The sequence below is a fragment of the Petaurus breviceps genome, unplaced genomic scaffold (genome assembly GCF_028583685.1).
Source record: "Petaurus breviceps papuanus isolate PSGF00001 unplaced genomic scaffold, PetGlider_PUasm1.0 90723, whole genome shotgun sequence".
In the NCBI taxonomy this organism is placed as follows: Eukaryota; Metazoa; Chordata; class Mammalia; order Diprotodontia; family Petauridae; genus Petaurus; species Petaurus breviceps.
The window spans coordinates 4,533,356-4,559,921 of NW_027187323.1; the positions used below are offsets into that span (position 1 = coordinate 4,533,356).

Genomic DNA, 26,566 nt, shown 5'->3' on the forward strand with positions numbered 1-26,566 from the left:
ATGTATATATGTTTACAGGTATACATAGGTAGAGGGCACAGGATCAATTTAATAGGAAGGGATGATACTTAAAAAGTGAAATTAAGAGGTGAGAGAAGGAATATAATGAGAGGAGATGGGGAGAGACAGAATGGGGTAAACTATCTCATATAGAAGAGGCAAGAGAAAATGGTTACAATGGAGGGGAAGAATAGGAAGTCAAAAGGGAATGGGTCAACCTTATTCTTATTGAATTTGGCTTGGGGAGGGAATGAAATACGCACTAAATAGGTTATCTTACCCTACAGGAGAGTAGGGGGGAAGGGGATTGTGATAGTAATGGCAATTAAAGATTCTCCTGTATTGGCTTGGTTTTCAAATTGATTGTGTTAAAACCCAGAGTTTGTTAATCCCACCTGTGGGATGGGCTTGTTGATGTGAAAAGAAAGTCCTGAACTGGGAGGAGCTGGTGATGTAGATTTGGAGAGACACTAGAGAGAGGCGGAAGATCTTTTTTGGAAGCAGCACCTCGTGGAGAGAGAGAGACTAAGAGAATTGCTGGTGGCCGCTTTGAATTGCCCTGGACTTTTGAGACCTGCCCCCTGAGCTGCCAAGGACTGAGGAGACATGGCTGTTTTGCTGGTACTTTGTCTGTCTGTTTTGATGTTGTTTTGCCAGATTTGTCCACTGGTGAAAGACAGTCCTTTTGTTGAAGAAGTCCTGGAACCTGGCTGTTCGCTAAGAAGCCCTGAGACTGTCCTGCAGACAGAGAGTGAATACTGTCCACTGGTGAGGGACAGTGCTGTTGTTGCAGGGGTCTGGAGACTGTCCTGCAGACAGAATGAATACTGTCCACTGGTGAAGGACAGTGCTGTTGTTGCAGGGGTCTGGGAGCCTTTCTGTTGGTTCAGAAGCCCTGAAGAAGGATTTTCTTGTTGTATGTTTACAGAAATCCTGGGAGAGGGCTTTGCTAATGTGTTCAGGGGTTCTAGGACTGTTCTACAGACAGAGGATGAATTCATGAAGGGACTGGCAATGTATCTTATGGCCTTGCTAAGCCTTGTCTCCCCAGGAACTAAGATTGCTGAGAACTTGCCTCCTGTCAAGATGAAGAAAAGACCTCCATTTGGGTATTAAGTGCTGTGTTTAAACTTGATGTAACTCTGGGGTAGATTCAATTGTGATCCAGGGGTGGGGAACTTTTGACCTTATTGTGCTCTGTGATTGACAAATGAAGGTACTTTACCTATGTTTGGAAACTAATCTCCATTTGAGAAGAGGGGTTTTGTGGTGGACTTAATTAAGGTATAGCCTAGGGGTGGAGTAGTATTTAGAACAGGGACTTTGTAATTGATTGAATGATTGGAAGATCCTGGGGTGGGGTAGTACTTGGAGATTATTTAATCACACTTAGTAAATGCTGTATTTTGAATGATGTCATGTTTTGATCTTCTCTGTTCTTGGTTTGTCACTGAATAAAATAGAGAGCACCTATGCTGGTATTTTGAACCTGGGAAGTTGCCTTTGCTTGGTATTATATTACAGGGATGAGAGGGGATTTGATGGAAGGGAGGGCAGGTTGGGGAGGAAGGAAGGTGGAAGTACCCACTTTTGAAAAGGTATGGGATCAAAGTAGAGAATAGAACAAGTGGGAGGTGGGATAGGAGGGAGGGAAATATAGTCAGTCTTTCACAATATATCTACTATGTTAATGTTTTGTATTAGCTACACATGTGCAACCTATACTGAACTGCTTATGTTTCCAGTAAGGGTGGGTGACAAGGGAGGAAGGGAATGAATATGGAATTCAAAGTTTTAAAGTCAAATGTTATTTATATATATATATATATATGTGTATATATATATATATATATATATATATATATACTATTATTAATGCTATTTTACATGTAATTAGGAAATAAGATATACAGGCACTGGGGCATAGAGATCCATCATACCCTACTGGAAAAGTCAAAAGGGGTATGGGAGAAAATATGGGAGAGAGCAGATTGGAGGAGGGGATATCCTGTGGGACTGCTATTTTGGGGCAGTGGGTGGGGGAAAAACGGGGAGAAAATTTGCAACTCAAAATGTGGCAGAAATGAATGATGTAAATCAGAAGTTAATAAAGCATTTGAAAAATGAAAAAAAATCCTCCCTGTAGAGTGTAAACTACTTGAGGACTGGTGCTATTTAATTTTTGTCTATATGTCCTTGCAACCCAACTCATTGCTTCCCACAGAGTAGATAATAAATGTTTATTGAATTCATTCAAAGGAAAAAAAATTATTATCCAGCTATGACACACTGTTAACTGCACTTTATATGATTCATGAAGATTGTGTTGCCTCTTGTTTTTGCTTTTTAACATTTCCAGCTTTGTTGCAAAGATCCTTTATGTACAGCTGATTTGTTAATCTTGGTATTACTTCGTTTAAAATAAACAGCTTTTGGGGCAGCCAGGTAGCACAGCGAGTAAGACACTGGCCTCGTGCCAGGTCTCGTGATGACCTGGACATCGAATCCCGGGCTCAGACACTCAGCACCACACCCAGAAATAACTGGCCTTGTAACCTTGAGCAAGTTACTTAAACCCCGATTGTTTAAAAAAAAAAAAAACAGCTTTCCAATAATATGCATAGGACTCCAATTTTGGATTGGCCACTCCAAAAATCTAGTAACTGTATCCTTCCTGATTCATCATGTTGCTTGAGGCTCCAGATTGGCTCATATTTGGACCATTTGGCATCACTGTGTTTCCTGCCTACAGCTATATATTTACCACCTATGAACCACTGATCCCAAGAGGAACTAAGCTCCATGCTGGGTTTGGAGTCATAAGGATCTGAATTCAATTCTTGACTCACTTACTAGGTATATGTGTGACCTTGGGCAAATAACTTAATCTCTTTCAGCCTCAGTTTCTTTATCTATAAAATGAGGATAATTAGAGCACCTACCTGAGAGGGTTGTGAACAAAAGAGATAACACATCTAATGAACTTTGTAAACCACAAAGGGCTGTATAAATTGTATTGTTAATATTGTTATGCAAATGAGTGTGGAAATATCAGTGAAAACTCATCACCATAATAGGAAAAAGAACCTGAAATATATGGCTTATTGATGGTGCATCATGAAATTCATAGTAACTGGGAAAGGGATCCTGGCATCAGAGGAGTATTTAATAAATGTTAATGGTTCTGTTTTCTTTGCAAGGTTTCTATATGATTGAGCATATATAAGCATACAAATCTGGAGTGTACTGCAAAGTCATTCCATCTACATCTGCTTCTGTTATAGTTCCAGTGCTCAGTTAAGATCAAACAATTGATCAGGCTATGATCATGACTAGTAGAAACAAACCATTTGGACCACTTGAGGACTGGAATTGGAATACTTTGTTTTTACTAACTATGTGCAAATATAATTGCAGATGACTCCATGTTTCTGAGGAAATGACTTATTTAGAAAGCATTGTACATTTTGCACCCTCATATAACCATACTTTGGTGAGGTATGGCTGAAGCAGTATAGTTATATTCTCTAAATGACTAGGATATATCCTATTACTTCCTTCTCTAGCAGCAGAGTGACTATTTTTCAGAGTCAGATTCTTACAGATAATATTTGATTATCCATGAGATGCCTTCTTTTCTCATGTCTTACTTTTCTGACAGAACCGAAGTTGTTGTATCTAGTCAGTTTCAGGAAGGTTGACACAAGACAGAACTTTAGCTCTAAAAGTAGAGTCAGCATAAATTATCAGCATTCAGTGAACATTGAACAATTTTACAGGCCCATTAAGCAGTGATTTTAAACTTCATGTCAATATACTCCATCTTCACATGTCAAAAATAAACAGAAAATGACATTTTTCATGCTTTTGGTTCCTTTGTGGGCTGTATTCCACTCCTCCCTTTCTTAATTCTAAAGGCTTATTTTTTTTCCTTTCAGGAAATAGTTTTTGGAATCTGATTAACCCCTGAGGAATACAATATTGTCTCCCTACCTCCACCAACAACCCCCTCTCTCTTCACTCCTCCACGCTCTCCCTGAAACAGATTGGTTTAGCAGATTCATTCCTTGGAGTTAGAGTACGTGGAAGACACATCTGTAATGCCTTATGCTTGACACTTTGCTAGATAGTGCTAGGTGTGCTATATGTCAAGAGAAAAATAAAGCAGTTTCAGTTGTCAGCTTGAAACATCAAAACTATTTCTTCCACTCACCTAACAAACACTTCTATTCTTAGAGCAACAGGTTTTGCTTAAGGACTGAGATATTTGGTTTTGACTTAGAAACTATATCTTCCATCTATCTATCTATCTATCTATCTATCTATCTATCTATCTATCTATCTATCTATCTGTCTGTCTGTCTGTCTGTCTGTCTGTCTGTCTGTCTGTCTGTCTGTCTGTCTGTCTGTCTGTGTCTATCTATCTAAAAATGACATGAATGGGATCTTGCCAATATATCTAGGTTGATGTACATAATCACCTGCATGTTGAAATATGCTATACAAGAAATGATGATCTGACCATTCTATGCTGTCAAAGGTATGTGTTTACAGGGTTTTGAGGTAAAGCAGGGTGTGGCTAAGTATGAGAGCATTTGGAATAATGAATAAGTTACTTTTTTTCCTCTAAATTGCTTGGCTAAAGGCACAAGATTCATGTTCATCAAATTACCGGATGATGCAAAGTTGGAAGACATAATTAATAGATTAGAAGACAGAATCTGGGTCCAAAAAGACTGTGATGGGCTGGGACAATGAGCCAAATCTAAGAAGATGAAATTTTATAGGAATAAATAAAAAATTAACTATTGAATTACAGGATGGGAGAGATCTAGTTAATAGTTGCTCGTGTTTAAAATAAGACCTATATGTTTTAATTTACTGTTAGCAAGAAAAGGGGCACAAGGACATAAATATTTATTTTATTTAGGAGTACCTACCTCCCAGGATTATTGTGAGGTTCAAATGAGATAATATTTGTAAAGTACTTTGCATGCCCTAAAGTGATAGCTAAGTGCTATGTACTACTATTATTATTACCTACATGCCCAGAGAGTGGAATTCTTAATCTTAAATTAAAAAAAGACATTTTAAAATATTACTGTTACAAATGCACAGCAATCAATCAAAAAGCATTTGTTAAATCTTATTATGGGCCAAGCACTGTACTAGGCACAGGGACTAAAATGCTTTCTATCCTCAAGGAGCTTATGTTCAGTAGAAAAAAGAACAGCTACATAAATACATTAAAATACTTACAAAATAAATACAAAACACTAGTACCTGGGAAGCTCTAGAAAGGCCTTGATCTAGAAAGGAGGGAGGGCATTCCAGAGTTGGGAGACAAGTCTGTGCAAAGGCATGGACATGAGGTATAGAAAATAAGCTAGTTTGACTGGAATATAGAGAACATGAAGAGGAATAATAGGGGTTATGAATTCCAGGATCAAGAGATATCTTGTGTAAAACCATGAAGACGGGTGATAGGATGTCATATATGAGAAATGGAAAGTGGACTAGTTTAGCTGTTCTGTAGAACTAATGAAATGAAGGTATTTCCCATTGGATGCCATGTAGAAGTTCTATTCTGGACATGTTAAGTTTAAGATATCTACATGGCATCCAATGGGAAATACCTCCTTATAGGAAGTGAGTGATGGGGTACTGAAACTCAGAAGACAGAGTAGGGATGGATATAGCTCTTGGAGTCATTTGGATAGAGATGAAAAATTGAACCGATAGGAACTTATGAGAAAGTGACTAGAGGAGAAGACTCAGGACAAAGCCACAGGAATGAGGTAGGATGTAAAGGATGATCCACAAAAGGGACTGAAAAGGAATGGTCAGATATATAGAACTAGAGCAGTAATGCAAAAACACAGAAAAAAGAGACTATTCAGAAGAGGGTGATTAAAGTGTCTGTTGGTACAGAGAGGACAAGAAGGATAATGACTAAGAGTGGCACTCTTTCTGGAAATTTAGGTAATAATAAGAGTAGCACATAGCATTTAGATAGTACTTTAGGGCATGCAAAGCACTTTACAAATATTGTCTTCTTTGATCTTCATAATAATCATGGGAGGTAGGTACCATTATTATCCCCACTTTATGAATGAAGAAATTGAGGACAGACTGGGGTTGGGGGAGGAGGTTGACTCCAACCACCTATATATACATGACGAGAGTCCCCACAGACTTTTCCCATTAGCACATTAGCTGATCAGTTTATCAGATTAGCTAATTGATACCTTGGAAGGCTTTCTATGACCCAGCTGAAGGGATCCCCTATTTTTTACTCTTACATTACTTCTTTTTTACCACTTATATGACAGTTATGTGACATTATGTTTTGTGCAAAAGGATCTATGACCCATAAAAAATATTAAGAGCTCTTTTAGATCTTATTTTTTTTTAATTTACAGTAACAGACCACAGATTTCTTTGTCTATCTATCTAGGCTAACCAGAGCTGATAAAAATGACTCATTGTGACTTTTTTCCTTGCATTTTTCCATCAGGATTTAGTCTAGTGCACTTTATAGATATGTGCAGGAAGCTGCTATACTGATTCTTCCTATGCTATTGTTTTGAATCTGCCCAGGAGAAATATATTTCCATCTGTGTGTCCGTGTGTCCTTTTCTATGCTTTCCTATGTCAAGATTGCCCACCTGCTATAGTGATTCCCTAGGGTATAGGGATAGTATCTATTTAATCTTTTTTTCCTATGTCTCACAGCGCCATGTGGAGGGATATACTTAGTGCTTATTCATGATATTTATGATAGTGATCTTAGGGTAAATATAGCTAATATATTTGTGACACTGGTCTATCCAGACCCCTATGAACAAAATCATTAACACTGAATGACTGGCTCTGATAACTGTATATCCAAAAGCTCTGCTCTTTTCACCTGGGCTATATTTGGTGAATTGTACTGATGGATTTTTTCCTTCTTTGTCTGAATTCTCCACATCCTGAAAAAGAAGCATTGATATAAAAAGATCAGAAGAAGACATTAAAAAGAGGTTTTCTATATATTAGCAACACATTTGGTAATCTCATGCCATTTGTATGGACAAGATGGCCAGACAATAGCACAAATAAGGGGATTCAGGAATGGTTGAAGACCAGATCCAGAGAAGACATTAATTTTGAAAGAGGTCTCCAGTGGAATGCTTTAGGATCTGTGCTTGTCCTTGTATTGTTTAACATTTTTGTTAGTGGTTAGGATAAAGGTATAAATAGCATGCTTATCAAATTTGCCAATAATATAAAACTAGAAGGACTAGCTAGTTATGTTAGATGATTGAGTCAGGATCAAAAAATTATATGTCAGGAAATTGGGCTGAATAAAACAAGGTAACATTCAATGTGGATAAATGTAAAATCTTCTAGTTAGGTTCAAGAATTAACTTTAAATGTAAAATATCAGGGAGAGGTGGCATAGCATCCGAAAAAAAGATATGGCTGTTTTGGTAGTTTGCAAACTCATTATGGGGAAAAATGTGACATGTAAATAATATGAGCTAATGCAATGGGGGCAGCCAGATGGCTTAGTGAATAGAGAGCTGGGCCTGGATTTAGGAAGACCTGAATTAAAATCTGATCTCAGACACTTACTAGCTATGTGAACCTAGATAAGTCATTTGACTTCTGTTTACCTTAATCCACTGGAGAATGTAATAGCAAACAATTCCAGTATCTTTGCCAAGAAAATCCCATAGACATATGGTCACAGAGTGGGACATGACTGAATGACAGAAAAACAATAATAATGCAGAATTAACTAGTGCATTGGGAGGCCTGCTTCAGGAAGTGATAATCCCCCCTGTTACTTTGCATTTGGAACTTTCCATTCAGTTCTATGTGTCTTATAGGAAAACCACTGATAAAACAGAGAATATATGAAATAAGTTACTGGTGGGTTGTCCAAAGTCATTAAGATCATGCCATGCCAGGATTCATAAACAGGATTGGGGATGTTTAGCTTGAAGAGGAAAAGCCCTTGTTGGTGACAGGGTAGCTAATTTCTAATGTATAAATGGGTGTCATGTGGAATAAAGATTAATTTATTTTCCTTGGTCCCAGGAGATAGAATGAGAAACAACAGATGGGAGTTCCAGAGTGCCAGATTTAGGTATGATGTAAGGGGGGAAAACAAAACAACCCAAACTTTCTATACATAAGTTTCCATACAAAAGTAGATGAGTGTTTGGGGAGGTTCTCCTTCACTTGAGGTATTCAAGCAATGCATGTATGCCCTCATTGTGTATGTTGTCAAGATGTAGTTTTCAAAGTTTTTGGTTTCAGGATGTCTTTACATTCCTTAAAAATTATTGAAGAGTCTCCCCCTCCCCCAGCTAAGTCTTTTGAATATATGGGTTGTAGCTATCAGTATTTACTGTATTAGAAATTAAAACATCTTTGTTCTATTATGAAAATAGTTTTGACTTTGTAGACTCTCCAAAGGGGCTTGGTGATGCCCAGGGACCCTCAGACCACACTTTGAAAACCACTATTGTAAAACAAATTCTTATGCAGTTACAGATTTGACTCAGTGTTGACTAAGAGTTCTTCCAACTCTAAAATTCTGTGTCTTTCACATTGATTCATGCATAGTATCCAAAGCCAACTGGAATATCTGTCATGGGGTTTTGTTCCCATTGATCCAAAGCCATAAAGAAATGAAGATAAAGCCATAAGAGAATTTTTAAAATATAAATAAAATACATAATTTCCATACTTTGGAAATTAAAACAAGTAGGATCCTGGCCCTATGATTTTTTTTAATCCATTAGAATTCATTTAGGGGTGGGGGTAGGGAGAAAAAACCCAACATGTTTACAGACAGTGATAGGAAAAATGTCAATTTGTGTTTTACAAGACACCTAACATAAGCCCACTAGCAGGGAACAAGAAAAGACTAGCCTTCCCTTCCAAATTAATTGGTTTCAATCCTTTGAGTACACTGTTTAATGAATAGATAAGGGCAAAAGAGTGGACAGCTGGATTTCAAAGCATGTGATACGACTGTATGCCACATGGATTGATTTACAAGATCAAAAGCATAGCTTAGGGGAAGAACTCTTGAAATGGATTTCAACTTGGCTTTGGGACAGGAAACTGCAAGTCAGTGAGAGAGGCCAATTCATGGCAAGCGTGGTTAACAAGTAGGGGTCAGTTGTTCGGTCTCTACATGTTTGACCTTGAGAGAAGCGAGCAGGATTTCTGAAGAGTTTTAATTGGACTAACAATGGAAAATGAAGCAAATGAAACTTATGGATCAAAGAATACTGTTTAGAATTGTTTAGTCAGAGAAAGAGACCCGAGGAAGATATCTATATAATGTCATATAGATGCATATAAATCTTCATTGTATAGAAACTCTCAGAGTCTGAAAAATCATGGTTCAAGTATAGCTGCATGACTGTGGGGACATCACTTACCCTCTCTGTGTTATAGGCAATTTTCTAAGATCATAAGTTTCAGAGGGGATGCTGATCTGCATGTGTAGAGGGAGTTTCCTAATTTATTGAGTTCTCTATAGTCATGAAATCACAGGTCCAGTCTTTAACCTTATATAAATCACATAAGTTCAAATTTCAATTGAGGCTTCCAATTCCAAATATAGATTTATTTGGGTTTTGCTTAAGAACAACTTATGTGGCAATGGAATTCTTATGTGTAGAAATCCAGTGTCTTATTTTCTAACCTTTTTCTTGGAGATGAATAGAGAAAATAAAACATTTCAGTGCATTGAGAACAAAGTGAATATTGAGGTGTAAGCCAATTGAATTTGCCTCAATTAACTCCAGTTATAACCTTTATCCCCATTGCCATAAGATAATGGATTTAGAGCTGCAAAGTACCTTGTTGGTGATGGAGTGCAGGCCCTATCTTTTTGCAAATGAGAAGATTGAGGCTTAAAGAGGGAAATGGAGATTAAGTAACTAGACCAAAGTCACATCACTGGTAGGTATCTGGGGTAAATTTGAACCTAGGTTTTCCTTTCCAGATTCCAATTCTAACCCTTGATGCACCATGCTATCTGGCCTCTTTGAATGTGTAGTGTCTCTTTGTGTGATTCTGGATGGCCAGAGCTTGTTGTATTACATCATTTTTGTTTAAATACAATTGATGGTGTACCACTATATCTCCATTGCTGCCTTCAGTGCTGAAGAAAATTCCCTATTATGTAGTGGCACTAGGGACCCCAATACAATAAATACTAAATCATTATTTTAGGAGCAAATTTTAGGGAGCTATAGATAGCTACTTGGGGGTTGTGAGAAGTAGAACTAACAGCAATGTGATCTGGGGATGAGTGAGACAGGCTGACTAGGTGTAATGGGAATGTAAATTTTTAAGATCTTCCTTGCCCCTAGGCTAAAGTACACCTGGAGCCTGGGATGGGAGGCTTGTTTTTCAGTAGATAACTTCTTGATTGGCCAGTGGGTCCAGAAGGTTGTTCCATTCTCTGAGACAGGAGAAGGCTATATAAGCCCTGGTGTGTAGCTTTGTTTTGGGGCTCACTTTGAGAAGTGTTCTGTGATTTGATATGGATTCTGGGAAGCCATTGTTGAGAACCCCCCTTCGGCTTTGAAAAACCCAGATGTTGAAACCCAGATGTTGATTTGGTATGGATGTAATGGTTGGACAGTTTGAAATCTATCTACTTGATCTGTTTCTCTGACTTGATAATTCTGTCTATATACTCTGAAGTTCGGGGTGCTGACCTCTTTCCCCTGAACTAGGTAAACAATACATATTTGACTGATCAAAGTAAGCTTCTTAACCCATTTTGAGTTGCTTTCCTTTATCAAAGCAGATCCAAGAACCTGTGGTGGTAGCAACCCTGAGGACGCTTGGGGTGCTTGCTGCTTCACTAGGGCTATGTCCTGCCCCTCACTATCTCTCTGTCTCTGATTCTTTCTGTTTCCCTCTGTCTTTCTGTCTCTCTGTTTTTCTTTTCTTATCTCCCTTTCCATAACCCCTATCTTTCCCCATCCTCTCCCATTTCTTCTTTTTCTTTCATTCTATATTCCTTTCTTTCATTCTCCTCCCCTTTTCCCTCTTAAACTTTGTAAAACTTTAGGGGCTATATACATTTTTGTATGTGGATTTTTGTTTATTTCTCTTCCTGCTCTTCTCTCCCTCTCTGTTTTCTTCCTTCATTCACTTTCCTCTTCCTATTGTCATTGTCTTTCATTGCATCTCCACCAGGCTACTATCTTCCTCAGTCCAGATATCCTATCTTGACTGTCAGGATGACTTTTTTTGAGCCTAAAGGTCAAGCAAGTCTTTTAATCTGCTATCAGACATTAGTCATAGGGCTCACTGTTTGGGAGCAATTTTCACCCCCTTTTAGTCTTTGTTTTACCCTTGCTGAAAGGTGGTTCCCCCCCCCTTTCAAATGGATTAGTTATAGTCTGCTTCTTATTGCCTTTGCCACCTTAATAGTTTTAATAGTAATAAGAGCTAACATTTATATAGCACTTACTATGTGCTAGGCATTGTGCTTAACATTTTACAATTATCATCTCATTTGATTCGCACAGTAACCCTGGGGCATAGGTTTTTTTAGCCCCATTTTACAACTGAGGAAACTAAGGCAAACAGGAATTAAATGACTTTCCCAGGGTTATACAGTTAGTAAGTACCTAAACCTGAATTTAACTCAGTTCTTCCTGACTCTAGAACCAGCACTCTACTCACTATACTACTGAGTTGCCTCCTTTGGATGGAAGGACTAGAAATTAGAGAGTGGCCTGGAGGACTGTTAATTTCTTTGTATGCAATTTGTAAATATTTTTTTCTTATTTTGCCTTTTTAATTAGATCATAAGCTCTATGAGAGTAGGCACTGCATTTTCTGTATACTCTGTAATTTCTTATGTAAATATTAAAAATGATAAATTAAACTTTCATAGCACTAGATTTACAAAGCAATTTCCCCCCACAACTTTAAAGGAATAGAATAAGTATTATTATTCTCATTTTAGAGATGAAGAAGCTTTGGTTTACTAAGGTTAAGTGACTTGCATGTGGTCATAAAGCTAATAACTATTAGAACTAGATTCAAACTCATATCTAGGGTGTTCTCCACATTACTCCATCATGCTGCAATCCTTCCTCTGTCTTGTACAAGCTTCCATCTTTCCCTACAATTCTAATGACATTGTACTTTTGAAGTTTACCAGTAGCATTTGACAACAAATACCAGCTTTACCTTCTTGATACATTCTGTTCCCTGGGGAATTGTATCCTCATGTATCTTAACTTTTCCTACTGTTCATTCCATGTCATTTTTGCTAGATCCTTTTTCCCCCTGTTCCCTAAAGGGAAACACTCTCAAAAGATATTTTTATCTTTGGTTTTCTCATCTTTCTCTACTGTCTTCCTTGGTTGTCACCTCCACTTTTACAATTTCTAGTATCTGTTTTACTTCTTCTTTTATACTTCCAAATCTTTATCCCACATCTCTTGAGGTCCATACCCTAATTTCCAATTGACTTCTAGACATATGCACTTAGATATCTTGCTGACACTACAAACTCAACCTTTCTAAAGTCAAAGTCATCATCTTTCCCCCTAAATATGTTCCTTTTCCTGACTTATAGTGGTCAGACTACAGTAAACAGAATTATGAAAATAATAACTATAGCTTATACAGCAGCATCTTCTGTAGAGAATGAAGACTATATTCATCAATAAGCTTTATTGAGCAATTGCTACGTGCCAAGCAATGTACTGAGATCTTAAAAAACAAAAACATTACCTGCCTTTAACAATCTTACATTATAGATGGAGAAAAAACAATTACATACAAGATAGATATAAAATAAATGAAAGGTAGTACTAAATACTAAAAGGTGACGCATGAGCAGGGGGGCACTCAGGGAACTTGGCAAGATCCTATGAACTAAATCAACATATATGTTGGTCAATGTGAAACTGGACTCAGTAGCATGGTGAAAAATATGGCAGAAATGAAAGAGGCCAAAGACTCATAGATATCCTGGAAATTTCATGTTCTACAATATAAATATTTTCTTCAAAGATAGTTACTCACATTTCAGATTTTAAGGTTTATGAATGGCTTTCTATGAATGTGAAGTAGGTAGTGCAAAGTATTATCTTTCTTGGTAGATGAAGAAGAGAAGTTGATGAACCATAGAACTAATAAGTTTTGGAGCCAGGGTTTACATCTAGGTTTGCTTTTTCTTTGTTTTGTTTTTTTGTCTTTTTGGAGGGGGTAAGTCAGGGCAATTGGGGCTAAGTGACTTGCCCAAGTTCACACAGCTAGTAAGTGTTAAGGGTCTGAGGCTGCATTTGAACTCTGGTCCTCCTGACTCCATGGTTGTTGCTCTATTCACTGTGCCACTTAGCTCCCCCTAGATTTGCTTTTTCTTTTTTTTTTGGAGGGCAATTGGGGTTAAGTGACTTGTCCAAAGTCACATGGCTAGTAATTGTATCAAGTATCTGAGGCTGGATTTGAACTCAGGTCCTCCTGACTCCAGGGCTGGTGCTCTATTCACTGTGCCACCTAGCTGCCCTGGTTTGCTTTTTCTTAATTCTTAATTTTGTATCATGCCAGAAAAATGCTGAAGAAATGTGTAAAAATATCTACCTATCTATCCATCCATCTATCCATCCATCCATCTATCCATCCATCCATCCATCCATCCATCTATCCATCCATCTATCCATCTATCTATCCATCCATCTATCTATCTATCTATCTATCTATCTATCTATCTATCTATCTATCTATCTATCTATCTATCTATCATCTATCTATCACCTGACCATTGGGAAAATACTCTGTACATAACAACTGGGCATGCTTACAGCTTAACTCCCATAGGTGTCATTAAAGGGGACAACCCCTATGGAGAAAGGGCCAGCCATTCCCACTAACTGCCACACATGAGGAAGGCAAGTCAGCCTAGCTGAAGCATCAAGGCATGCAGAGGGAAAAACAGGAGGAATCGTGCCAAGCAAGTTAAACTATTGTCACTGACTGAATCACCACCATGGCAAACTATTATAGAAAAAGCCCAGCTAACGAAGACCCCCAAAATAAAATTTTTGCTACCAAATTCTTAAAATGTTTCATCATCAGAAATGGATATGGTTTTATCAGTGGAAAGGACATTAAAGAAAATGCATTGCCATCTGCTTTGCTCCTGTACCTTAAGGACTATGAATCCTTTCCATCTGACTTATAGTTAAAACTTCCTATATATGTCTGTCTTTCCCATTAGAATGCAAGCTCCTTGAGAACAGGGGCTGTCTTGAATTTATATTTGTTTCCATAGCAGTTAGCACAGTGATTTGCATGTAAATAAGTAAATTGCAAGTAAATAATGAATGAATAGATTTATAAATTCATTCCTTCATTCATTCCCTACCTTAAGAGTATAAGCTTTGGTAAATTGCTTTCTTATGACCTATTCTGTGATTCATGTAACAGTCAGTTCAGAATCAGCTGTCTGAATCATCCAATTATTGGAACATTAGAACATTGGACCAACATTGGACATAACAACTATCAGATCAGAAGAAAGGATTAAACCTTACTCGTGATTAGAACATCTCTGACCTGACCTATTTAAATGAAATGTAAACGGAAAAAAAAACAAAACCAAAAAACTGAAAATGGAATTGGACAGAGTTAAGACATCAGCTCTATTTATATACCCTAAAAAGGTTTAACTGATGCAAAAGAGTCACCACAACAAGAAGGCCAAAGAACTTAGAAGATGCTTCAGCCAGCAAATCTCTCTGCTAAGAAATGAGTCATGATAGCCAAGGATAACACTGATTCATAATATACAATCTCATTTGCAAAACATAACAGAGAAAGAGTTTTACAAGCAATATTGCATCCATATAACAATGAAAAGCAGCTGAGGAGAAAACAAGTCTGTAGAGAACTTAGTATCATATTTGGCTAAAACAGAATATCCCAAGTGTATTTGCAGATAAAACTGAAAGCAAGTTAAAAAAAACCCAGAAGCAAAATGGAAGATATCTCAGTATTTTAATAAAGTTTGAATTTCATCATTTGGTTTCTATTACCTTGGTAACTAATATAATGATAATAATTCCCATGTTCTAAGCTTTACAAAGAGTTTCATTTACAATAACTCAATGAGTTAGGGAGTAAAAAAATTATCATCCTGTATTCTTATGGGACACATACACTGATTTTGCAGATGTATAAACTGATAAGCGGTGGTGACTTTCCCAAGGTCACAAAGCCAGGATCAGAGCGAGGATTCAAACCTAGGTCTCCTGATAAAAAAAAATAACAATAAAAACAAATTAAAAACCAAACCTCCAAATAACCAATCAAACAATACTTTCCCCACAACTTCAGATAAAGTGGCCAGGAAATGATATAAGAAAAATCACTAGGTGCTGGTCTGTATTTATAGAAGAAATTTATATTGAAAGTAATACAATTTTAAAAGATCAAATGATCACTTTTTAATGTATCTGAAAGTCAGGATAGGGATAGTCCAATGGAATAGAAAAGCTTCCCAATGGAGATTTTACCAATTATACATAAGAGAAGTGGTTAAAGAATTTTGGAAACATTAAAGCAGGATATAAATGCTAGCTATTATTATTGTTGTTACTGTTATGTGCCTGCTTTTTCACTTCTATAAAATCTTTATGATATTAGGCTATGTATCCTCAATAAGAATGGAGTAGGTAGGACTTGACAGTTAATGTTCTACATCATACCATCACATAACTGTCAAAGAACTGATTGGGAAGTATTACAAAATAAAAGGTCCTATTGTGTTTGCTGTTTTTAAGAAAGCATTGAATTTAGTCGAGCCAAATATGACTGTTCTCCTCCAAAAACATGTATCTTACATACATCAAAGTCATATGTGATGCTAAAACTGACCTGATTTGGGGAATTATTCTATTAGCCACTGAGTATTCATATCCATCATGGTGTTAAATGGGCATACATATTTTTGCTAAGAGTTTAGATCAGTGTCTTGTAAAATGTCCTTTTTAAGGTAGCAACCAAAGAGAATATTCCCCATTGGCGGTGAAGTCCTGAAACTTTTCTTTTTGCAGATGATATTAAACTAGAATAAAAAGCCCTTGAAAAATGAGATTGTTTCATTTTTTGTGTGTACTCAGCACAATGCATGGCACATAATATATTTAATAGATACTTGTTGATTCATTAATTGCATTAAACCGTGGAACATGAAAAATCCTCCTCAGTTAAATCAGTATTGTAAACAAAAAGAGATTGCTTTAACCATCTACAATGGAAAATCATAGTGGATGAAAAATAGTATGAAATGCAGCATGATGGACATTCCATTGGATGAATCCATAAATATACACACATACATGTGCATGCACACATATACAAATACATAGATTCATGTATGTGTACAATGCATATGTGTACACACATATGTGTTGTGTCTGTATGGGCAATTGCTGCATATGAATAATAGCTTAGTCTTGGAGCTGAGCTGGAGGAGAAAGGGCTAAATTGCATTTCAGAGATCATGCAGTGATTTTAACGATCCCAAACTGCTCACTGCTGTGAAAACCTATCTTTCCAACCCTGATATTCTCTTGATGATGTTCTATAGCTGCCGATCATGCACGCCAATTATCTCAGAAGAATGAAAACTACAGAGAGCCCAAAGGGAAGTCGGGAGATATATTATGGGTGTAAGCAGGCTGCAACATTTTCCTAACGACATTTTATATATATGAAAATGAGTAAAAAGGCATTATTGAGGATATGTCTGACTGGGAAAGGAGGTGGACTAATCTTAGAACAAAAATAAAAGGCAACAGATGGACAACCTGAGAGACATACCGCTTCTCCCCCCGCCCCCAAGATGCTGAAAGTACAAGAGGAAGAACTCTAGAGCTTGAGTAGATCGATGGAGGATTAAATAAGGATAGGAATTACACAGGATGAGGTGTGGGAGGTTTGTGATTGGCATCTGTAAAGGGAGTACCTCACACTGATGAAGTAATGGGACTTTCAAACTGTCCAAGTAATACACTAATGATGTGTGTTCTGAGGAAATTGTACAGCAGCCACTTATATGGAATACTTTGAGCCCCTTGAAATAGCTGAAGAACATAGTTGATTGTCTTCAAGTTCAGGACTGCTCTGCATTACAGGATAGAATTATTGCTTAAAAGAATTCTTCCTTCATTTTGTCCCGACATCTCAGCTAAACCAAAAGCCCCTTTTGCAGATTGAGGGAAGATGGTACTCAGGAAAAGGGGATGACTTTCTTCTTTCCTTAGGAATGAGTACTGGGAAAACTTAGGAATTGTCAACCTCAGGTCTGGAGTCAGGAAGACCCGAGTTCAAATTTAGCCTCAGACATTTCCTAATTGTAAGACTTTGGTCAAATCACTTAACCTCTGTTTGTCTCAGTTTTCTCAGTTGTTAAACAGGAATAATAATAGCATCTATCTGGCAGGGCCATTGTGAGAATCAAATGAAATAATATTTATAAAAAAAAAATCTGAATAGCACAGGGCCTGGCACATAGTAGGTACTATGTAAATTCTTAATCTCTTTTCCTTCTCTTTCCCTGTCCCAAAAGTACTGTAGGAGTTAATACAGTCTCCTCCAACAGCATTTCAGAATTAGGAGGAACCTCTGGGGTCAACAAGAGCGATTAACATCTGAACAGGAATGCCCTGAACTGCATCCCTGATAAGTGCTTTACAAAGTCCACTTTCTCTGTAAAAGACTCAATAAAAAATTCTAAAAATAAAAAAAAAAAACTTCATAAAAATACAGTACATTCCTTACATTCCAAGCTGACATTCACCTCTCTACAACTTCCACCTATTGTCTCTAGCTCTGACTTCTGGGCCCGAACAAAGCAAAATTATTTTCTTCCATATTAACCCTTAGAATACTTGATGACAGTGCTTGCTTCAGCAGCACATATACTAAAACTGGAATGATACAGAGAAGATTAGCATGGCCTGTGTGCGAGGATGGTACACAAATTCATGAAGCATTCCATATTTTTGAAAACAAATTCACACAATAACTGTCAAAAAAAAATACTTGATCACAGTTATGTCACCCCACTTCCCAAAGTCTTCTCTTCTTTAGGATAAATATCCCCATCTTCAGAGGAAATATTCTTCAACTTACCCTCCTATTACAAGCACTTAAGTTCCTCCTCTGGACATTATTGAACTTGTTGTAACTGGGCAAAGCTAAGATTACTCCATAGGGATCAGCAATAGGCCTCAGACCTAGAAAACATAACCACTTGCAGCTCAGAATTGACCCAAAGAATTCACGCTCAAGGCTGTCCTGGCTCTGCCAAACATGACGATGACTAGGGTGGGGTAGGAAGGGAGAGGGGAACATGCTAGTGCCCAGCATCTCTTTCTTCCTACACATTCTTCCTTAGCTTGCAACACTCAACAAATGCTTAGTGCAAATGCACAATCGTGCATTCTCACCCTCTCCATGTATTACCTAAAAGCCCATACCTGGACTTGTGTTCTATTTCCTCCACAAGAGTTCTATGATAGCCATTCAGAGGCCAGCTCTTAACTCCTACTTGTATAATCAGTAGTCAAAGACAAATATCATTCAACACTATCCCTTAGAAGGAGAGTGAGTGTGTTTCTGTGTGTGTGTGTGTATAACTATCTGTATCACAGTCAGTTTAGAATCTTCCAATGTTCTCCCACAGTTGCTGTCTCTTTAGACTTAATAGCCAAATCATGATTCTGACTCATATTAAGCTTATCTAAATTAAAAATTCCCCAAACCTTCTCCCTCCCACAGGAATTATTTTCTATCTATTTACTATATTTATATTGTTATTATCATGATTTATATTTGCTGTTTTTATATAGATTTACTATGTATTTTCAATATATTTACATTTCTATATATTTACAACACAGGCCTGCATTGGTACAGTGAATATTTTGAAGCTAAGTGTAAGACTTTGCATTTATTTTAATTAAATATCATTTTATTAAATTTGCCTCATCTTTTTAGCCTATCAGAAAATTTAATCTCAGTTACATTAGCTATTACAATGACTCTCTTTTAGACATATTTCTAACAATCACATACTCCATTTAATAATAGTAATAACAAATATTTATACATTAATCTATATGTCTTAATAGTGTTCAATCATACTACCCCCATAGTCATAGGGAAGAGTGGACAGTACTCAGAAGGAGAATGAATGAAGGAATAAGCACCTACCATGTGCCAGGCATTATGGTAAATTCTTGACAAATAGCTCAATCCTCACCCAGCCCTGGGAGGTAGAAGCTATTTTTGTCATTAATTTACAGTTGAGGAAACCAAGGCAGATAGAAGTTAAGTGACTTGCCCATTGTCAAATGGTAGAAAGTATCTGAAGCTGGATTTGACCTCAGGTCCTCCTTACTCTAGACCCTGGAACTCTATCCACTGCTACCTCGATGCCTCCGATGTTTAAAGATTGATAAATTCATGGGTGCAGCCTGCCATGCCCTCTGCCTCACTCCATTAATCTCTTTCTATAAACTCATCTAACTTATTCCTATTTTACTTACTCAAAAGGAGCTCATAGTCTGTTGGTGAATTTGAAAAAAGGCTCCAACTTGGCCCTCCTGTGCATAAAGCAGGGCTGCCTACACTTACACGGCCACTCTTGCCAAGACCTGGCCTGTAATTCTGGATGGGATTAGGAATCATGTACATTTCCTCTCCTTTCAGGAGCCAGAATTAAGAGCTGAATTTGTCAAGTGGCTGTTGGAAGCTGATGGCCAGCCACAGGTATTCTTGTTATCTTTGTAATGTGTATGTCATTGGTGGCTTGTATACAATAAATGCTATAGTTCCATATGAATAACATAAGCCTGTATTTTTATCCACATCTATAGACTTGGGCAAAATTTTCAGCTATATTACATTGTTATTGTTTTTCAATTGTTTGGTCATGTCCAACTCTTTGTGACCTTGTAGACCATTTCACATCAATACTACCCGTGGAATTTTCTTGGCAAGGATATTGGAGTGGTTTGTAATTTCCTTCTCCAGTAGATTAAGACAACAGAGTTTAAGTGCCTTGCCCAGGGTCACACAACTAGTGTCTGGGTTGTATTTGAACTCAGGTCTTCCTGTCTCCAGGCTCAGTGCTCCATCCACTGAGCCATCTAGCTGCCCCAGTGGAGCATTATTGTATTAACTGTCCTTTAAAATTACTTTTGTAATAATTCAATCTTCTCCATTTGCATCATTCCTTTGAGAAGTGCCTGTAAGTTTTTAAAAAATTTTATCTTATGAACATTATTTATTCATTAATTCATTTATGTATTTTTTTTTTTTTGCTTTTTGGAGGGGGGAAGGCAGGGCAATTGGGGTTAAGGGACTTGCCCAAGGTCACACAGCTAGTAATTGTTAAGTGTCTAGATCACATTTGAACTCAGGTCCTCCTGACTCCAGAGCCGGTGCTCTATTCACTGCACCACCTAGCTGTGGCAATGAACCTTATTTAAAGGAGAAAATATTTCTATCTTTATTCTTTTCATAGGCAAAGCAGACATTTTAAAACAAAGTAGGTAAAAGAATCTTTTCAACTTCAGAATCCTCACCTAAATCAAATAGAAAGTTGTGGTAGTGGTTAAAATATGCAATGTACTAGTGGGAGGGAGAAGCTTTTATTTCCCCCCTTCCCTCCCTCCTCCCACCCCATTGGTTCAGTATTATGGAACTGTTCATATTTTGAACTATATTTTCTCTGTACAAATAGAGCTATGAATAACCTATCACCCCAGGAGGATTTTTAATGCTTAACCCCTAAAAGCAAAGGCATCACTTGTTATTGCACATAAAGTTGTACCCTTTAAATAAGCCTTTCCATATGGTGGTATACTTTGGTTTAGATAAGACAGGTGGTGGAAACCACATCTATAGTTACAAGCAGGCCTCGGTAACCATTTCTTTGCAGGTAGGTTGAAGAAAATGAGTGCCAATCTGGGCAATTCCCTTGGCAGCCAAACTCAGAGAAGCCTTGCAGGCACAGGTGTATTTTCGGATCTCTCTACCTTAGAAGCTTGGCAGCTTTGTTCCTTTGTGCTGTGAGGCCATGTCAATTTTTTTTCCTAAGGTCTCATTTTCAGAGAAATCTCTTGGGGTCTGAGTCAAGGAGGAAAGGACTGGGTGAAGACACAGGCAACATTCGCTTTTTAAAAAAATATATTTTTTTCTTCTATTGATTGTCTTCAAATGTGCAGAATGTCCCCTTGGTGAAAGTTTCCCAATTAAATGATGTGAACCTTGACCAAGGATTGGCATAGACTGTGGGTTTAGAAATGTATTGTATTGTGTTGGGAATTTGGAATTTTTTTTTAATAAAAAAAGTTCTGAGGAAAGAGAAAGTAAAAAGAACTAAAGAGGGGAGATAATTCCATCTTCTGGGAAAACTGAGCACCAAGGACAGATTTAAAGAGTTGTGACTGGGGAGATCATGTCTCATTCTCTTCTCTGTAGAGTGGAAAGACAATTGCACAAAGTCAGAAGACTTGGGTTTTAGGTCTAAACTGCTATTCTACTTTGCCTCTGCTGCTCTGCCCGGTTTCAATTCCATGGAACAACATGCCTATCCTAGGTTAAGCTAATCACTTCTAAAGTCACCAACAAGCTGCCTACTGAAGTCTCCCTTGATACTGGCTCCTTTGACAGGTAGAGTACCAAACTCCTAATACCTTTTTTATAGAGGGCAGATACTAGACTCTGAAATCACTTCACTTTGCATCAGCCCCCTTGGTGTAGTTTCAATTTCATAAAACAAGATAAATCCCTAGTGTCTCCACCTACCCTTTTCTGCCCTCTTTAGTGTGGAAACTCCTTGAGGGAAGGGAGTGTCTTTTGTTTTATTAATTGTATCCCCAGCACTCAGGAGAGTGCCCAGAACACAGTAGGTGTTAATTGGATTGGATGGAATTTGCTTACTACCTTATCTCTGTCAAGATACTTATCTTTAAAATGGGAAGTAATACTACTTCTCATCTCCACTTTTCAGGCAACTTATGAGAACTGAAAAAGATGAATGTGAAGGTATACTATAAAAATGTAAAATATGATTAAAATATGTTACTGTTATCCATTTTCTCTTTGTCTTTCTAGGAACTGGAGCTTGATAAGGTGGGAGAGTAACATCTGTTTCCTTAGGATGTCTGTTCCCTTCCCCTTTCCTTTGTTAGAACTTGCATTTCTGGGAGTTCTTTCCATGGCCAATTTCTGATATTCATTCACCCATGTTGCCTTCTCTTTCTTATTTGTGAGGAAATAATAGCTTTTGTTAGAATCTCAACACCTTTTCCTTTTTCTTGAAAATAGAATTACTTGAATATCAAATCCTCTAGTTTTATATTTTTGAAAAGGCCAATATCCTGTTTCCTTTTGCTGGCTAATTTTGAGATTGGTAGAGATCTTGTACATATCTTCCAAATTCTTTAAAACATAGTTTGACTGTTCCAAGGATGGAATAATTTTATTTTACAAATTTATAATTATAAAAAAACAATGGTCATTGAATAAGTTTAGGTACTTTGTCAGTAATTCAGGTAACTTGCTACCAGTTGGTAGTGGTGCCTTATTCATGGCCACATGGTCTAAATACAACTCTAAAACTGAGCTGGAGAGGTAACAGAGGTTTGAGAACTGACTGGCATCCAGAAATTTGTAGTTCGCAGAGAAAAGCATTGTCTCTCAGTCCTAAGAGTGGTTTAGGACTATTGAGATCTTTCACTTGGAAGGTAAAATTGAGTTATACCCTGCAGTTCTTAAAGAGACATTAATAGTATTATAGAGGCTGATGGAGATGAAGAAGGGCCATAAGATATGAGACAGAAAAAATTGCCAGCACAGAGAAAACAGATGAGAGGAGAGATAAAAAGTAGGGCTGAGCTGAGGTAGAGACATGAGAGGCTGAGGATCCTATAAGCATCCCAGAGTAAAAGATTTAAAACAGAGGACATTGTGATTACTGGTTGTGTCCACTACTCCAAAGACAGGAAAATTTCAAGAAAAGGTCTATTATCCCACCAACTTTCCCTTCTGATACCTATCCATTAGCAGACACTGTAACAAATTCCACCATCTCCCTTCTTTCTTTCTATTCATGTGCTGCTGAACTAAACTCATGGAAATCATGAAACCGTAATGTTTGAAAATCATGAAATTATGAAATTCTGGTTCAATTTATATAACCTAATCCCAATTAGTCCCCACTGCAGTAAGGTAAGCATTCGATTCCTTCCTAATTGATTCATCATCCTATTTTCTACAGTGTCTATTCCAAACCTCTTCTCAAACTTCCCACAGCACCTCCTCCCCTTCTCTCTCAGATAAGTAAATTGTCTTGTAATTCACTGTAAAAAATTGAGGCTATTTTCTGAAAGTTCCCTCTTTTATCTTATGTCATTTAATTTTTTTTCTCCCACTATCTCCTCTATTCTGGTCTTAGAGGAAAAGGTGATCCTTCTCCTTGACAAAGTCATCCTCTCTCTACAGGAAACTTTGATTCCTTTCCCACTTCTCCAGCAAATTGCTTCCACTATCATCCTCCCTCTCTTATTTATAATCTCTCCTTAGCTTCTGGCTTCTCTCTACTCCCTAAAATTGTACCCATGTTTCCTTCCTACCATCCTTCGTCTCTTCTTCCTCCATAGCTAAATTCCCTAAGAAAGCCATTTATATTTAGGACTTCCAACCCCTCCTCTCTCACCCTTTTCTCAACCTTTTGAAATCTGACTTTCTACTTCATTCAACTGAAACTGCTCCACACAAAGTTAACTTTTCCCCAATCCTCTTTCTATCTTTACTTTTGTGTTGTATTTGACACTGTTAATCACCTTCTTCTCCTCTATACTCTCTCAGTAGATTTTCCTGATGTTACTTTGATTTTCTTACTACTGGTCCAGCTTCTCATTGTCCTTTACTGTTTCTTCATCCATATCATATGCACCAACTAGAAGGTGTCTCCCAATATTCTGTCCTGAGTACTCTGTACTATTTCATTTGAGGACATCATCAGTTTCTATTATCATCTCTATACAGATGATTCCTAGATCTGTCTACCTAGTCCTACTCTCTGTCATGTATTCAGCTACAATGACATCAACTGCCTCTTGAAACCTTAAACTGAAAGTCATCTCAGATTTAGTATGTCCAAAACTCAACTCATATCTACCCTCTACATACTTTCTAGCTACTCAAGCTTCATTATCACTATTGAAGGCACTACCATCTTTCTAGTCACTAAGCCTTACAACCTAGGTCCCTTTCACCTCTCTATTCTCATGTACATCATATATCTAGTCCATCCCAAAATGTTATCTTTTCTACTTTCTCAACATACAATCCAATATCAACAATCCAATATTTCCTCTTTTCCTTACCATATAGCTACAATCCTAGTTCAGGACCTCATTTCTTATCACCTAGACCAGAGCTTCCCAAACTTATTTGGCCTACTACCCCCTTAAAAAATTACTCAGCACATCCTGGAAATCTACTTTCTTTAATAATTCCAAAAAACTATAATTTTTTTTAAACGAAGCATCCTAAATTTAATGTTTTATTGTAAATTTGTGTTTTTTTTCCTTCTTTGAAATTTTGATGATGCAATATTGCATCATGTAACTCTAAAAATCATACAAATCATTACTCCTGATGCATGCTGGACTTCCTGACAATGTGCGACATTTCTGCCTGCCTGCCAACACTTGCTTGTTAAGATCGGTTGATGGACTTGACCACTGATTTTTTATAACTTGCATTCTGTGTATCTATTTGGAAAATAATGTAATTACTATGACGTTAACTCTGTTACACAACAGATGAAACATGTGCAAGTGGCTTTTCAAAATTTTCTTTTTTCTCTTCTTTCCCTATGTTTCCCACTGCCCTCATATTATTTTTCAATGCCCCCCAATTTCACCTGAGGCTACTGCTGCCCCCCAAGGATTGGTCCAGTGCCCCCTAGAGGGCGTTATCATCCACTTTGGGAACCTATAACTACACTATTGTGATAGCATTCTGACTTTTCTGCTTCCAGCCTCTTCCCACTCCAGTACATTTTCTACTCAGCTGCCAAGGTAAGTTTTCTAAAGATCTGAGCATGTCACTAATTTGCTCGAGGAGCTTCAATAGCTCACAATACCTTCAGCATCAAATAAAAGCTTATCTGTTTGGCATTTAACTCTTCATAGCCTGGCTCCATCCTATCCTTCAGTCTTCTTACATTTTACCACTGTCCATGAACTCCGCGATCCTATAACCCTGGCCTTCTTTCAAGCTCCTTGAATACGTCATTGTATCTTCCATTTCTGTACCTTTTCATAGTGCTGTTTGTTTACTTTATATGCCTTTTGTGTGTATCTAGTTATTTTAATGTTGTCTCCTCACAATAAAATACATGCTTCATGAGTTTGGGGCCTGCTTTTTATATTTCTTTGTAGTCCCAGTACTTAGCGAAGCGCCTGGAACATAGTAGGCACTTAATAAATGCTTATTTGCCAGATGACTCACACATACTCTCTTAATTTCTTTAGCCCAATGTTTCTAGTAACATGAATTTTGCCTCAGGTAAAAAGGGACCAGGTTAGCTAAAGATTAACACAAGTTTAAATTAGGCAGACTTATGCCTAAATGTTAAGAATTTTCCTAACTTGGAGTTTTGAGCAATTATGACTCTGACTGAACATAAACTCCATAAAGTATTGTATGTCTTTAAAAAAATAGCAGATTTTTATAACAGTGTATGAATTGATGCTATAGCAATGACATCTGCATGCCGCTGTCTTTGGAGACCTAAAGATGAGAATCACATAGAGGTCAATGAGACAACTCATAGGTATGGACCAGAGGCAACGTATAACCAATATGAACCTCCTCAGAAGAAAAAGGAACACAGAACTTTTTATGGCAGGGAGAGAAAATAGGTTAGTCACATGTAAGGGAACAAAAGCAAAATCCAAAGCAAATGGTCTGGGTCATTCCTCTGGTACCCTTGTGATATCTGGAGAAAGTGAAGAAGGCTTCCAGTACATTTGGTAGGTCATCTGTAGTGAATTTTTAAAAGAATATAAATGAGAGTTACACATATGAGTAGACCTGAATAAGATACCTTTTTTTCTATTAGAGTGAATGCCTCATCCTATAACATCACAGATCCACTTATATATTTGAATTATGTGTATTGTAATGATACATATGTTGCCCAATGTTCTTCCTTACTTAGTTGAGAGGCTTGCCACTTAAATGTTGGCCAACAGGCAATTCATTTTTTTGACTGCAGGAGCCTATGAAGATGGTGTAATTGCTGATCTACACTGGTGACAGGGGAGTTCCAATAGTGTAAAAAATTGTGAATAATTGAAATATTAAACTAACTTTATAGCAAGTTTTTAAAGAAAACCACCATTGTAGGTTCACTTTTATACATTTATCACTGATCCTTAATTGCTTTCAAATTCTTTTAATTACAGATCTTGATTAGACTTTCTTT

General features: G+C 37.3%; 1 protein-coding gene, 1 long non-coding RNA gene and 1 other non-coding gene across 3 annotated transcripts in view; 2 read left to right on the top strand and 1 right to left on the bottom strand.

Annotated features, from left to right (window-relative positions):
* The first annotated feature begins 218 nt into the window (after nucleotides 1-218).
* LOC138145014 (uncharacterized) overlaps nucleotides 219-26,566 on the top strand; it is a 449,608-nt gene continuing 423,260 nt past the window's right edge. Inside the window, exon 1 of the mRNA XM_069066596.1 lies at nucleotides 219-1,109. Within this exon, the coding sequence (XP_068922697.1) occupies nucleotides 607-1,109 (503 nt within the window). The 5' untranslated portion in view covers nucleotides 219-606. The remainder of the gene's footprint in view (nucleotides 1,110-26,566) is intronic.
* Nucleotides 14,942-26,566, bottom strand: part of LOC138145010 (uncharacterized) — an 89,706-nt gene continuing 78,081 nt past the window's right edge. Inside the window, exons 2-3 of the long non-coding RNA XR_011164076.1 lie at nucleotides 18,187-18,290; nucleotides 14,942-15,299 (exon numbers count right to left, since the gene is read on the bottom strand). This is a non-coding gene — a long non-coding RNA (uncharacterized lncRNA). The remainder of the gene's footprint in view (nucleotides 15,300-18,186; nucleotides 18,291-26,566) is intronic.
* LOC138145121 (U6 spliceosomal RNA) lies at nucleotides 17,952-18,058 on the top strand. The gene has a single exon (XR_011164112.1). It is a non-coding gene; the product is annotated as a U6 spliceosomal RNA (small nuclear RNA).